This window comes from Oncorhynchus mykiss, chromosome 21 (assembly GCF_013265735.2).
Source record: "Oncorhynchus mykiss isolate Arlee chromosome 21, USDA_OmykA_1.1, whole genome shotgun sequence".
NCBI classification, from domain to species: Eukaryota; Metazoa; Chordata; class Actinopteri; order Salmoniformes; family Salmonidae; genus Oncorhynchus; species Oncorhynchus mykiss.
The window spans coordinates 15,240,740-15,255,739 of record NC_048585.1 but is presented as its reverse complement, the minus strand read 5'-3'; the positions used below and the strand labels follow the sequence as shown (position 1 = coordinate 15,255,739).

Below are 15,000 nucleotides of genomic sequence, written 5' to 3'. Positions count from 1 at the left end.
AGGAAATTCTCTCCTTTCTCTTCTCTCCCTCTTTCTCTCTCGCCTGTTCTGCTCTAAACATGGCTAGTTGAGTGGTTTTCTCACCACTCTAGGCTGCTCACAGAGAGGAGAGGCGTGTTCACCCCTGTCACATGTCTGCGGTCCTCCTCGCCCTCACTCCCCACTTCCTAATGATCATAAATGACATGTCGTTAAGTAGCATGCTATCGGCTATTCTTCTACATGTGTCATCCACGCCGACTTCACATTCTGAATTATTTCCATTGAATTAGGTTATTCTACTCCGTTGTCCCTCCACTTGAAAGCAGCTCGGAAGGCAACACTCATCTGGACTAAGTTGATGTTTGATGTTCTTCTTTTTGATAATGGCTCTTCTTCCTTCCGTCTCTTAATTTGATCAACCTTTGTACATTGTGTCCTGTTCTGGGCTGCCTTCTTTCTGAGTTGAGCTGATTGGAGTTTAATCAGCGTCGTCTGGTGATTCAGTCCCCTCCACATCCTCCGGATCTGGCTTCATTAAAACACAGTCGTGTTCCAAATGGCACCTTAATCCCTATGTAGTGCACTACTTTTGACCAGGGCCCCATAGTGCACCATGTAGGGAAATGGGGTGCCATTCAAGGTGCAGCCGTAGTGGTCGCCGCCTGACACACACTAATTATATCTCCATACATGATACTAACCCACAAAAGGTCAGAATCCATCACAACACATTATTCTTGGATTAACCAAGTGTCTCTTCACCCAGCCGATGCCCCGCTCGTTTTCTCGCTGTCTTCCGGCTCTGTTTTTGGATGTCTCAATTTCCACCCGGTTTCCCCTGAAATCAGCGAGTGTCATTTAGTTTAATTTGATTGTGTTCTCTACCCCACATAGATCTGTTGTTCCCCCATTGATTCTGACAGATGGGATCATACATAAACATGAATTATGGAGAACAGCACAATATCAAGGCTGCCTCTCCTGTCTGTGAGGCAGACAAGCCAAAACAACACAGCCAGGTAGAGACTGCCTCTCCTGTCTGTGAGGCAGACAAGCCAACACAACACAGCCAGGTAGAGACTGCCTCTCCTGTCTGTGAGGCAGACAAGCCAACACAACACAGCCAGGTAGAGACTGCCTCTCCTGTCTGTGAGGCAGACAAGCCAACACAACACAGCCAGGTAGAGACTGCCTCTCCTGTCTGCGAGGCAGACAAGCCAACACAACACAGCCAGGTAGAGACTGCCTCTCCTGTCTGTGAGGCAGACAAGCCAACACAACACAACCAGGTAGAGACTGCCTCTCCTGTCTGTGAGGCAGACAAGCCAACACAACACAGCCAGGTAGTTGTCTTCTTTGACACAAAGACACAAAGACACAAAGACACATATTTAATCTCTCTCCTCAGATAGACAATAAACTTGTGGACACACACACACACACACACACACACACACACACACACACACACTCCAAAAGTCTCACTATTTTGCCTCCCATAAACCACATTGATCTGCTGAGAGACTGATGGCATGTCTCGGAGAGATGACATCACTGTCAGGCCCTGGCAAGTATCGTCAGCTCTCTCTCTCTCTCTCTCTCTCTCTCTCTCTCTCTCTCTCTCTGTGTGTGTGTTGTTCCCTCTTCAATGCTAATCATTCTGTCTGTTTTAGAACACTCCCAAGGGCTCTATAGAAAGGGAGTTAAATCTAGTAGGTGACAGATATTTCACTCTACATACCTATTCTCTCTCACATAGTCACACACAGACTGTGGAATGCATAATGTGCATCCAAACTGCAGATGGAAACTTCATTCAGAACCCCTGTTTTTCATGCTTTTTATCCAAGCACCCTCGCTAAGTGATTAGAGTCCCAGATATGAGCATGGCTCCTTTAGGTCCCCAGGAGAGACTAGAATGAATGGTGTGTTTATTGATAAGAGTGGGATGTTTTTCTCCTTATAAGCTCTGTAAGCCCCTGGAACCAGACACCATGTATAGACCTGAACATCCTGCTATATCAACAGGCTCCAGCTGCAGGCTGGATGTATACTACTAATCGCTCTAGACATCTGTGTGTGTGTGTGTGTGTGTGTGTGTGTGTGTGTGTGTGTGTGTGTGTGTGTGTGTGTGTGTGTGTGTGTGTGTGTGTGTGTGTGTGTGTGTGTGTGTGTGTGTTTGTGTGTGTGTGTACAAACCCCATCACCAACCATAGTAGGTCAAGCTCCTGCCCTCCTCTCCTAGCTACACTAAGCATAAACAGCTCAGACCTGAGGATCTGTCCATTGATCTGTCCATTGTATGGTTTCATCCCTTCTGTCCTCTACAGTACATCTGCCCAGTCAGCAGTGTGTGTACAATCCTCTGACAGTAGCAGCGGCAGGGACCTTAGAAGGACCCCTGTTCTGACTGGACTCCTTCCAAACACACGCTCTGAGAAGATGATGAACAGGGATGATACTGGAGGGAGAGGATGATGAACAGGGATGATACTGGAGGGTGAGGGAGGAGAGGATGGTGAATAGGGATGATACTGGAGGGAGAGGATGATGAACAGGGATGATACTGGAGGGTGAGGGAGGAGAGGAGGGTGAATAGGGATGATAATGGAGGGAGAGGATGATGAACAGGGATGATACTGGAGGGTGAGGGAGGAGAGGAGGGTGAATAGGGATGATAATGGAGGGAGAGGATGATGAACAGGGATGATACTGGAGGGTGAGGGAGGAGAGGAGGGTGAATAGGGATGATACTGGAGGGAGAGGATGATGAACAGGGATGAAACATGGAGGGAGAGGATGATGAACAGGGATGATACTGGAGGGTGAGGGAGGAGAGGAGGGTGAATAGGGATGATAATGGAGGGAGAGGATGTTGAACAGGGATGATACTGGAGGGTGAGGGAGGAGAGGATGGTGAATAGGGATGATAATGGAGGGAGAGGGAGGAGAGGATGATGAATAGGGATGATACTGGAGGGAGAGGATGATGAACAGGGATGATACTGGAGGGAGAGGATGATGAACAGGGATGATACTGGAGGGTGAGGATGATGAACAGGGATGAAACATGGAGGGAGAGGATGATGAACAGGGATGATACTGGAGGGTGAGGATGATGAACAGGGATGAAACATGGAGGGAGAGGATGATGAACAGGGATGATACTGGAGGGTGAGGGAGGAGAGGAGGGTGAATAGGGATGATAATGGAGGGAGAGGGAGGAGAGGATGATGAATAGGGATGATACTGGAGGGAGAGGATGATGAACAGGGATGATACTGGAGGGAGAGGATGATGAACAGGGATGATACTGGAGGGTGAGGGAGGAGAGGTTGATGAATAGGGATGATAATGGAGGGAGAGGGAGGAGAGGATGATGAATAGGGATGATACTGGAGGGAGAGGATGATGAACAGGGATGATACTGGAGGGAGAGGATGATGAACAGGGATGATACTGGAGGGTGAGGGAGGAGAGGATGATGAACAGGGATGATACTGGAGGGTGAGGATGATGAACAGGGATGATACTGGAGGGTGAGGGAGGAGAGGAGGGTGAGCAGAGATGATACTGGCGGGAGAAGGATGATACTGGACGGATATGATGATACTGGAGGGATAGGATGATGAACAGGGATGATATTGGAGGGAGAGGGATGATACTTGAGGCAGAGGGATGATACTGGAGGGAGATGGATGAGATGATGATGAACAAGAATGATACTATAGGGAGAGGGATGATACTGGAGGCAGAGGGATGATACTGGAGGGAGATGGAGGAGATGGAGGAGAGGATGATGAACAGGGATGATATTGGAGGGAGAGGGATGATACTTGAGGCAGAGGGATGATACTGGAGGTAGATGGATGAGATGATGATGGACAAGGATGATTCTGTAGGGAGAGGGATGATACTGGAGGCAGAGGGATGATACTGGAGGGAGATGGAGGAGATGGAGGAGAGGATGATGAACAGGGATCATATTGGAGGGAGAGGGATGATACTGGAGGCAGAGGGATGATACTGGAGGGAGATGGAGGAGATGGAGGAGAGGATAATGAACAGGGATGATACTGGAGGGAGAGGGATGATACTAGAGGGAGAAAATGAAAGATAGAGAAGCTGGCCAGTGTTTGATAGAGTCAGCTGGCCAGTGTTTGTGGTGGAGGGAGGGAAGCGTAGAGGGAACGGCGGTGGGCGGCGTTAGCGTGCAATCCTGCGCTCTGTCATGCGCGGCGAGCGGGACGAAGGGTTGCCATGGATCAGCGCTCAGACAGACTGCACATTGCACTCCCATCACCGAGCTCACTGCATGGGGCTGCAACTGTACAGACAACACTGTGGAGGGAAATAACTGTCTCGAGTTCAAGTCAAGTCCACGTCGGCAGTCAAGTCCCTTCATGAACAGATTCCTGTCTCAATGGGACTCACTTGGCAGCCAAGTCCCTTGAAATAGAGATTCAAATCAAATCAAATGTTATTAGTCACATGCGCCGAATACAACAGTGAAATCCGTACTTACGAGCCCCTAAAAAACAAAGCAATTTCCCCAAAAAACAGATATGAATAAGAGATAAAAAGAACAAGTAATTAAAGAGCAGCAGTGAAATAACAATAGCGAGACTATATTCAGGGAGAGTACCGGTACAGAGTCAATGTGCGGGGGCACCAGTTAGTTGAGGTAGTATGTACATGTAGGTAGAGTTATTAAAGTCTCATGAGGGGGAATAGGTTTTGTCGTGCCCTCTTCACGACTGTCTTGGTGTGTTTGGACCATGTTAGTTTGTTGGTGATGTGGACACCAAGGAACTTGAAGCTCTCTACCTGCTCCACTGCAGCCCAGTGGATGAGAATGGGGGCGTGCTCGGTCCTCTTTTTCCTGTAGTCCACAATCATCTCCTTAGTCTTGACCACGTTAAGGGAGAGGTTCTTGTCCTGGCAACACACGGCCAGGTCTCTGACCACCTCCCTATAGGCTGTCTTGTCGTTGTCGGTGATCAGGCCTACCTCTGTTGTGTCATCGGCAAATTTAATGATGGTGTTGGGGTCGTGCTTGGCCGTGCAGCCATGAATGAACAGGGAGTACAGGAGGGGACTGAGCACGCACCCCTGAGGGGCCCCTGTGTTGAGGATCAGCGTGGCAGATGTGTTGTTACCTAACCTCACCACCTGGGGGCGGCCTGTCAGGAAGTCCAAGATCCAGTTGCAGAGGGAGGTGTTTAGTCCCAGGGTCCTTAACTTAGTGATTAGCTTTGGGGACACTATAGTGTTGAATGCTGAGCTGTAGTCAATGAATAGCGTTCTCACATAGGTGTTCCTGTCTCAATGGGACTCACCTAGTTAAAGGACAGATAAATGCAGTAGAATAAGTCCGCGGTGCGATGTGTTGTGGCTGTCCCACGTTGTTATGATTACATAATGAATGTGAATGCGTAGGCAGTTATGCAAGGTTGTTGTGCCCAGCATTCAATTTGACAGGCAAGCTATTTCACACAGTGTTAACATTGTACGTAATTATGTGTTGTGAAGTTCATGGAAATACAGGTTTGCACTGACCGATTATTACTACCCACCTATATTTGTTGTGTTGTTTTAAAATAAGTGATGCTTCATGGCTCTGCTGTGGTGGAGTGGTGTTGTGGGGAAACACGTCTACCAGTATAATGTGTGTCATTAACTTCCTGAACCAGCGGACCATAGGACTCCTCTTTGTGACACTGCAGGCCCAGATTAGGCCCAACATCAGAGAGCGTTGAACAGTGGATCTCATTCAATCCCTTTAATCGCATTGTGCCACCACCTCTCTCTCTCTCTCTCTCTCTCTCTCTCGCTCTCTCTCTCTCTCTCTCTCTCTCTCTCTCTCTGTCTCTCTCTCTCTCTCTCTCTGTCTCTCTCTCTCTCTCTCTCTCTCTCTCTCTCTCTCTCTCTCTCTCTCTCTCTCTCTCTCTCTCTCTCTGTCTCTGTCTCTCTCTCTCTCTGTCTCTCTCTCTCTCTCTCTCTCTCTCTCTCTCTCTGTCTCTCTCTCTCTCTCTCTCTCTCTCTGTCTCTGTCTCTCTCTCTTTCTCTCTTTCTCTCTCTCTCTCTCTCTCTCTCTCTCTCTCTCTCTCTCTCTCTCTCTCTGTCTCTCCCTCTGTCTCTCTCTCTCTCTGTCTCTCTCTCTCTCGCTCTCTCTCTCTCTCTCTTTCTCTCTCTCTAGTCTGTGTCTACTGAGCCGTATGCCCAGTCCAGAAGAGAGCTCTCTTTGTACTGTAGCTGGCTGGCAGACAGAGAAATAGAGATAGAGGGAGAGAGAAAAGGAGGGACAGCGAGAGGTCTGAGTGACCTGATTCCGTACTCTGTTTTTGGCCGTGGTTCAGATGCAGCAGAGCCTCATCTCTCCTCCAGAGGCTTTTAGGAGGGGAGCCGGTGTCCTCCCCTGTGTCCTCACTCCACCCAGGGACTCTCAGTGTGAAATTGACCATAATGTAGAAGGAATCGTGTACCTGTAGAGGGGGGGAGCGTTGGACATGGAGTGAGAGAGGGAGGAGGCTGGGAGAGGGAGGAGGCTGGGAGGAGGAGAGAGGGGACTGTAGGCAGAGAGAGTAGGGGGGAGAGAATGAGAGTAAAAATGGTTTGATAGAGAAAGGAGAGAGAGAGACAGACAGACAGACAGGCAGATGGGGGCTGTTTTGAGGACTGGATATTATTTGTGTCTGGGTGACTGAGATGGGTGTCAAATGTCATGTTTTGTGCGGGCGTAATGAAAACGTGTCTGCTTCCTGAAAGGATGACAGACAGCAAGTATATTTCATTAAATTGAGTCGCTGCTCGGTGTGATTGGCATGTTAGGACGCTTCTCCAGAAATATCACGGCAGGTGTCAATAACGGGAGACGAGAACACACGTCTGGTTCTCTGTACATGCATGAGTGTGTGTCATGCACAAACACACACACACTCACACCCACACACACATGCACACACACTTCTATCAAAAGTACCAAAAGTACCCTCGTTATACCCTCCGAGGTATCAATCTGAAATCGGCTGAAAATAAAAGAAATGTTTGCGCACCTCTTGTTGTTGGTCAGACGAGCCATTCCCTCTCCCTCCTCACATCTCCCTCCCTCCCTCCCTCCCTTTCTCATTTCTCATTTCCTCCCTCATAGGGCGGTTAACCCCTGACCTCTGGGTGATGAGGCTCCTTTGTAACCACCTGTAACAATGATGAAAATCAAGTCAAGGGGCTGTAGCCAGCAGAAGATTTCTCTTCTTCTCTCATTTGTTCCTCTTTCTATCAGAGGAGTAAGCAGCAGGAGGGCTATAGATGGAGGGGTCCACCGCTCTACCAACTAAAGCTCCAGATACTGTATAAGGGTGTCTGGTGATGGTATGTTTATGCGCTCATGTGTGTGTGCCCTGAGCTATCGTCACGACGACAACGCCGGACCAAGCTCTCTGTCTTGTGATGATGCATGGGCAGCAGACAGACCTGAGAGGACAGCAGACAGGCCTGCAGAAAGACTATCACCACAGAAGTCTTCGACCACCCTGTCTGTGGAAAGGATGCCACTAAACAACTCCTGTCCCTCCGTCAAGGCGCCCAGAGTGTTACTGAAATGGCATTTGAGTTCCGCACCCTCGCCGCAGAGCGCGGCTGGAATGAGGAGGCTCTTCAGGGAGCATTCCGGAACTCACTCACTGAGACCCTCAAGGACGAGTTGGTGTCCAGTAGCCTGATGATCTTGATGAACTCATTTCTCTCACTATCCGCATTGACAACCGTCTCTGGGAGTGTTGGAGGGAGAGGGTAGGTAGGGTTGAGTACCTTAACATCTGCTTCAGTGCCTTGCCCTTCTCCTCCGACTGCATCCCTACCCCAGGCATGTTCTAAGCCTGAACCCATGCAGCCCGGCCGGACCCGTCTATCTCCAGAGGAGAGGCAGACACTAGGAGCTGTCTATACTGTGTCCAGGTTGGCCAGATGGTCTCCACTTGTTCCCTGCGTCCAGTAAGAGGAGGCTTGGCCATTATGGGGGAAATATTGTTGAGTCAAATCGCCGGCCCATCTTCCCCCAGACCTCTGTTTGAGACCAACCTTGTGTGGCAGAGCCACTCTCTGGTATTCACCAGGAGATGATCAGTTTCCACATAATCAACAGTCCCAACCCAGCTCACTCCTACCTCAGCCTCCACATCTGGCTTCCTACAACTCATCCAAGCTTCCCTGGATCTGCACTTAATCTCTCCCTGTGTTACAATAAATATCTTGGTTCATTCATCCCTGTTTGAGTCTGCTCTTGGGTTCCCCTGTGCTGCTCTGCTTAACTGGATGAGAAATCAAAGTGTGTTTTTCTTCGTCAAGAAAAGAGATGGGTCATGGGTCACTTCCGTGGGTTGAATAGTATCACTGTCAGGAACAAGTATCCCTTGCCACTCATCAGTTCTGCTTTCCCCCCCTCCATGGTGCCACGGTTTTCACTAAACTCGACCTCCAGAATGCCTACCACCTTTTCCGCATCAGAGAGGGGGACGAGTGGAAAACGGCATTCAACACACCACTTGGACACTTTTTGTACTGTTAAGCGGAACAGCACAGGGGAACCCAAGTGCAAACCCAGACCAGGAAACATGGATGAATGAACCAAGATATTTATTGTAACACAGGGAGAGATGAAGTGCAGCCTGGCGCCCTCAAGCGCCAGAGAGGGGAAGCGTGGGAGCAGACGTGACAAGATGTTTTGAGTTGGCCGCTCTGTCCTGCCTCCCATATGGTACCCTATTCCCTATATAGTGCACTACTTTTGACCCCTGCTAGAGGATGGCTGGGTGCTAGCCTCAGCTACACTTCATGCTCCCCGGCCCACGGAACCAGCAATCTAAGCCAGCAGATTTTTAAAGGTCAGGCGACATTGGCTGGACTGGACCCAGCTAGCACATAACGTTCTGAGAACCATGTTTCTTAGAGCTTGGTGAGGGCCTGATTGTCCTGTGGTTATTTTGCATTCAACCTTCCCACAACTTTCTGGGAATGGTGCAGGAAAGTTGCTTGGCTTTGGGACATTCTTAACACAGTTCAGGAACTTGACAAAAAAAGTATATTTTCTTGGTGTTTCATAACTTCAACAGAACGTTTCCTAAAAGTTTGAACATGGTTACATTTCATTTCAATGTTGGTAATGTTCTAGGAACGTTCTACAACTGGTTTGACATTGGGAATGTTCTCAAAAAGTTCAGAGAATATTAAGAAACAATGTGGGAATTTCAGTACTTCAGCATAATGTTTCCTACAGGTTTTTTCATGGTTCTATTTAATCTCATGTTCTCAAATTGTTCAGAGAATGTTAAAAAACGATGTTCTTCTGTAAGAATTTTAGTACTTCCACAGAGCATTCCACACAAGTTCCCACATGGTTCCATTTAATGTCATATTTGCATTACATTCTGGGAACATTTTTAAAATGGAGTGACTTAAGCGATTCTGGGAATGTTGTACTCATTAACATCAATACGCTCTAAATTCCATTCTCAGAATGTTACTTAAAAACATCTACATTCCGTTCTCAGCATCAACAAAACTCTCTCTATCCTCCATCTTGTGAAGTGGGTTCAGGTGTGTTGGCTGCGCCAACTAATTGGCCCCATCTGATCTTAATGAGTGCTTGTTTCCTTTGAATGGACAAAAATAAACAGCTTTGTATGCGCAAAAACCCATGGCATGCTAGCTCCATCCTGGTGGTGCAGTGGGCTAATTCCAGGGATAGACAGGGATAGAAAGTCAGAGGTTTGAATCTAACTGATGCAGTGTCACAATAACAAAATACATGTTCTCATGATTATTCCTCAGGAAATGACTCGCCATGTGTCCTATCTGTACTTGAGAAAATGAAATCTTAAATATGCTAGCAGTGTTATTAAAAGTCCTATTAAAGCATTCAGTGAAACTTTTAAGGAAGCTATTAAAAAACCTCTAAATAACCCACTAACCAGAGTAAATGTTCCCATAATAGGCTAACTTTTAACTTCTGTTCTCAGGACGTTTAAATAACGTTATTTTTTACGACCATGAAATATATGGCTTTGTTCCAACAACCAATGTGAAACCAAAAACATGTGTTTTTCTCTCTCTCTCTGACTTGTTTATTCTCTCTCTCCCTTCTTCTCCCGATATGAAATGAATTTGACTCGACCATAGTGAAGTCTCTGTCACGTTCATCATAAGGATCAGACCAAGGTGCAGCATGGTATGCGTACATTCTCTTTTAATGAATGAACACTGAACAAAAAAACAAATCAACGAACGAAACGTGAAGCTATACAAATAGTGCTGACAGGCAACTAAACATAGACACAACCCCACAACACAAATGACGAAAATGGCTACCTAAATATGATCCCCAATCAGAGACAATGATAAACTGCTGTCTCAGATTGGGAACCATATCAGGCCAACATAGACATACAAAAACTAGAGTACCCACCCTAGTCACACCCTGACCTAACCAAAATACATAGAAAAATAGAGATATCTAAGGTCAGGGCGTGACAGTCTCAGACAGATTACTCATAACATAACCACCATGTTATGGAGACGGCTCCAGTGTATGATTCTATTGCCTTCATGAAAGCTCTCTATCTCCGTGGTGACAAAGATGAAGGGCTTGTGAAACTCTGTCAGCAGACACTTGACTGAACGTTTCCCTGAGGACTGAGTTCACTAAAAAGCTTCCGGGAAAGAACCACCAACCAAAAGGGTATCATTGCCATATTTTGCTCCACTTTGTCCCCACAATGGCCTCCTTGACCAACCAAAAGGGTATCATTGCCATATTTTGCTCCACTTTGTCCCCACAATGGCCTCCTTCACCAACCAAAAGGGTATCATTGCCATATTTTGCTCCACTTTGTCCCCACCAATGCCATCTTAACCAAGAAAAAGAGTAACATTGCCATATTGTGCTCCACTTTATCCCAATAATGGCCTCATTGAAAAACGTGATGGCTTGTTTACATGCAGAAGCTTACTGTTACCGGCAGTTAGAGCTTTAATGCCGATAAACACAACTTTGGTTTATAATGTCGTTTTTATCGTGTCTAATCTTTCATTAAGCAGAGAGAGACGCCAGTGTTTCTGATGTATTAGATGGACCCAGACACAGCCCTGGTTGAGATGGAAGGTTTGAATCGGCATAATGGTATGCCAGAAATGATTTGGTCTTATAATATATGATAACAGGTGATGATTTATAACCCGCTTTCACATCTGACCTCAGGACCTTTAATCACGGGAAAGGAGAACAACATCTCCAACTGTAATATCAACTGTCGCGCTTTTACTCTCACAATAACCCAGCGCACTGCCTCCATATTAATCAAATGGGACTGTCCACCAGTCCAAAGCCCACTGTTTCAAATCTGTCCATACAGATGGAGTAATGCCTATTGTCTAGCATCATTATTCTGCTATCAGAAGCCATACAGCATTCTCTTTTCTTATGACAGGTGAACATTCCCCAGACTGCATGTCGTCCATATTCCAACCCACCATTCTATCTGCATATAATAGTCATTTGGTTGGTGCTAATATATTCCCTGTTTCACACATGTACACGTGGGAATTAATACACGTGTGTGAATTGGAAATGTGTTTTTTGGCATAGCCGACTCTCCCCGAGACACCCTTGGAGAATGGGGTCACGGCCAGGGTCAGTCATTATCAATGGCGACCCTGGGGCAACTAGGTTTAACTGCCTTGCTCAAGGGCACATCAACAGATGTTTCCCTTTGTCAGCGCAGGGATTCAAACTAGTGACCTTTTAATTACTGGCTCATTGCTCTAACCGCTGGGCTGCCTGACACATATGGCTGGGCTACCTGACACATATGGCTGGGTTACCTGACACATATGGCTGGGCTACCTGACACATATGGCTGGGCTACCTGACACATATGGCTGGGCTACCTGACACATATGGCTGGGCTACCTGAGACATATGGCTGGGCTACCTGACACATATGGCTGGGCTGCCTGACATATATGGCTGGGCTACCTTTCGGGTTGCCTTTCGGGTTACCTGACACATATGGCTGGGCTACCTGACACATATGGCTGGGCTACCTGACACATATGGCTGGGTTACCTGACACATATGGCTGGGCTACCTGACACATATGGCTGGGTTACCTGACACATATGGCTGGGCTACCTGACACATATGGCTGGGCTACCTGACACATATGGCTGGGCTACCTGACACATATGGCTGGGCTACCTGACACATATGGCTGGGTTACCTGACACATATGGCTGGGCTACCTGACACATATGGCTGGGCTACCTGACACATATGGCTGGGCTACCTGACACATATGGCTGGGCTACCTGACACATATGGCTGGGCTACCTGACACATATGGCTGGGCTACCTGACACATATGGCTGGGCTACCTTTCGGGTTGCCTTTCGGGTTACCTGACACATATGGCTGGGCTACCTGACACATATGGCTGGGCTACCTGACACATATGGCTGGGTTACCTGACACATATGGCTGGGCTACCTGACACATATGGCTGGGTTACCTGACACATATGGCTGGGCTACCTGACACATATGGCTGGGCTACCTGACACATATGGCTGGGCTACCTGACACATATGGCTGGGCTACCTGACACATATGGCTGGGTTACCTGACACATATGGCTGGGCTACCTGACACATATGGCTGGGCTACCTGACACATATGGCTGGGCTACCTGACACATATGGCTGGGCTACCTGACACATATGGCTTGGCTACCTGACACATGGCAATTACAAAAGCACAGTAGCATGTCCAATTGCGAGGCATAACAGCTGCATAACAGATGAAAAACGAGGTGAGCGTTTCTTGTTTTTCAGATTATTTCTCCTCCCTAGAGGTCAACACTGATTTGGCGTGGCGGTGGGAAAATAAGGAAGGCTCATTTTGTTTTGTTCTCCGATTCACTTTGAATAGTATTTTCTGTTGTTGGCATCTCTTGGCTTTACACTGGTGGTATTGTGGGGGGAATCTGCCTGGGATCAGCCTGTCAGGGTAGCTGCTGGCAATATTACATAGGACTACTGTAACTTGACTGCAGTCTTCATCCCTCTCCCTTTCCCTCTCTCTCTCTCTCTCTCTCTCTCTCTCTCTCTCTCTCTCTCTCTCTCTCTCTCTCTCTCTCTCTCTCTCTCGTTCTCTCTCTCTTTCTCTCTCTTTCTCTCTCTCCCTCTCTCTCTCTACCTCTTCCTCACTCCCTCTCTGCATGTCCAGTAGGTGAGTCTCAGACAGTCTAAATAACACTGTGTCACTGAGACTAAACCCAGACAGTGTAAAAGGCCATTATGAACCTCTCTCCCTTCACATTCATGTCTTCTGACTCTGAGATGAATTCCTCTGTGTTTTCTACTGGTATTTACAACTGTTGAACCTGTTGTTTCTGGTCTTGGAGGAGATGCAGTGCTTGCCGGTTTTATCTCCCACCCAGCTGTAACACATGGAAGACAATGTTAGTGCAGATGAAGGATGATGATAGTGTTGATGAATCAGATGTGTTATTGCAGGGCTGGAGCCAAACCCACACTTTTGTCTCTATAAATCCCCCCCCCCTCCCCCTCCTACATACACTGACTTTGATAGCTACTTTATTGAGGGAAAATGTGCTCACTATGACTGAGATATGTGGTTGTCTCACCAAGCTATCTGAAGATAAATGCACTAACTTTAAGTATCTCTCACTGAACATCTACCATAGTCTTCTTCAGAATACACGCTCTTCTTCAACAAGAAATAAGAGACAGTTGATCACAAAAAAAGTCCAATAATGACTTTCTGCCTCCCCTCTCTCTTCCCCTCCCCTCTCTCTTCCCCTCCCCTCTCTTTTCCCCTCCCCTCTCTCTTTCCCTCCCCTCCCTCCCCTCCCTCCAGCTCTTAACCATCGACGACAACTTCTGTGGCCTGGATATGAACGCTCCGCTGGGGGTGTCAGAGATGGTGCAGGGCATCCCTCTCTTCTCTGACTCCACCGACAAGATGACCTCGGTCATCGCCTATGTCTACAAGAACCACTCCCTGGCCTTCGTGGGCACCAAGAGCGGGCGCATCAAGAAGGTAGGCGGGCGGCCATTGATACTATTACACTTCCCAGTGGTCTCCCACAAGGGATTGTGGAGGGCTACTAGGAGATACGAGGAGATTGTTTTTCCACAGACGTACTGAGTTTGGCCGTTTTCTCTTCAGGAGGGAGAGGTGGAGGAGAGGCAGTGTGTGTGTGAGTGTGTGTGTGTGTCAGAGAGAGAGCCTCTCGAGACCACCTCAGGGGTTTTATTAATAGAGGTCTTTCTGGTGTTTCTGGACGTCTCTCCAGATCCATGGTCCTGTATAATACACGCTACACCATGACAACCTGCTGTTCACTGTAGCTGCTACCATATCATTTTTGTCCACAACACTGAAATAGTCTCTAAAATGATACAAACCATACGTCATTTCCCATTGTACAAAGAAACTAAAGAAGTCGCTGCCATAAACAGATCAACCGTTAGAGACTGCGTTTTGAAGTGTGTGACTGTAGCGTGGGTGGATAGGCCTGGTGCAGCATGTCGGAGCCCCAGCCTGGACCCCTGCTGCCCCCAACGCCCCCCTCTCAGGGAGCCCTGTCCTGGGGTAATTGGATGATGCGGTGCTGGGGGGCCCTGGGCCTGCTGCTCTGCTTCTCTCTCTTCTCTGATGTGCTGACAGGGGTGTGAGCATACACACAGCCATGACTGAGACTAATCCTGGGCCAAGCCAGCTAGCCGCTCCTGGCTCTGAGGACAATAGTATTACAGAGAGAAGGAAGGAGAGGAGAGAGTGGAGCTGAGAGAAGGAGAGGAGAGAGTGGAGATGAGAGAAGGAGTGGAGTTGAGAGGAGGAGAGGAGAGAGTGGAGCTGAGAGAAGGAAAGGTGAGAGTGGAGCTGAGAGAGTGGAGCTGAGAGAAGGAGAGGAGAGAAGGAGAGGAGAGAGTGGAGCTG

At 47.9% G+C, this 15,000-nt stretch overlaps 1 protein-coding gene across 2 annotated transcripts in view; it reads left to right on the top strand.

Annotated features, from left to right (window-relative positions):
* LOC110510810 (plexin-A4-like) overlaps positions 1-15,000 on the top strand; it is a 482,439-nt gene that overhangs the window by 55,224 nt on the left and 412,215 nt on the right. For both annotated transcript variants that reach the window (XM_036957067.1, XM_036957066.1), the window contains exon 3: positions 13,915-14,097. In XM_036957067.1, coding sequence (XP_036812962.1) covers positions 13,915-14,097 — 183 coding nt within the window. The remainder of the gene's footprint in view (positions 1-13,914; positions 14,098-15,000) is intronic.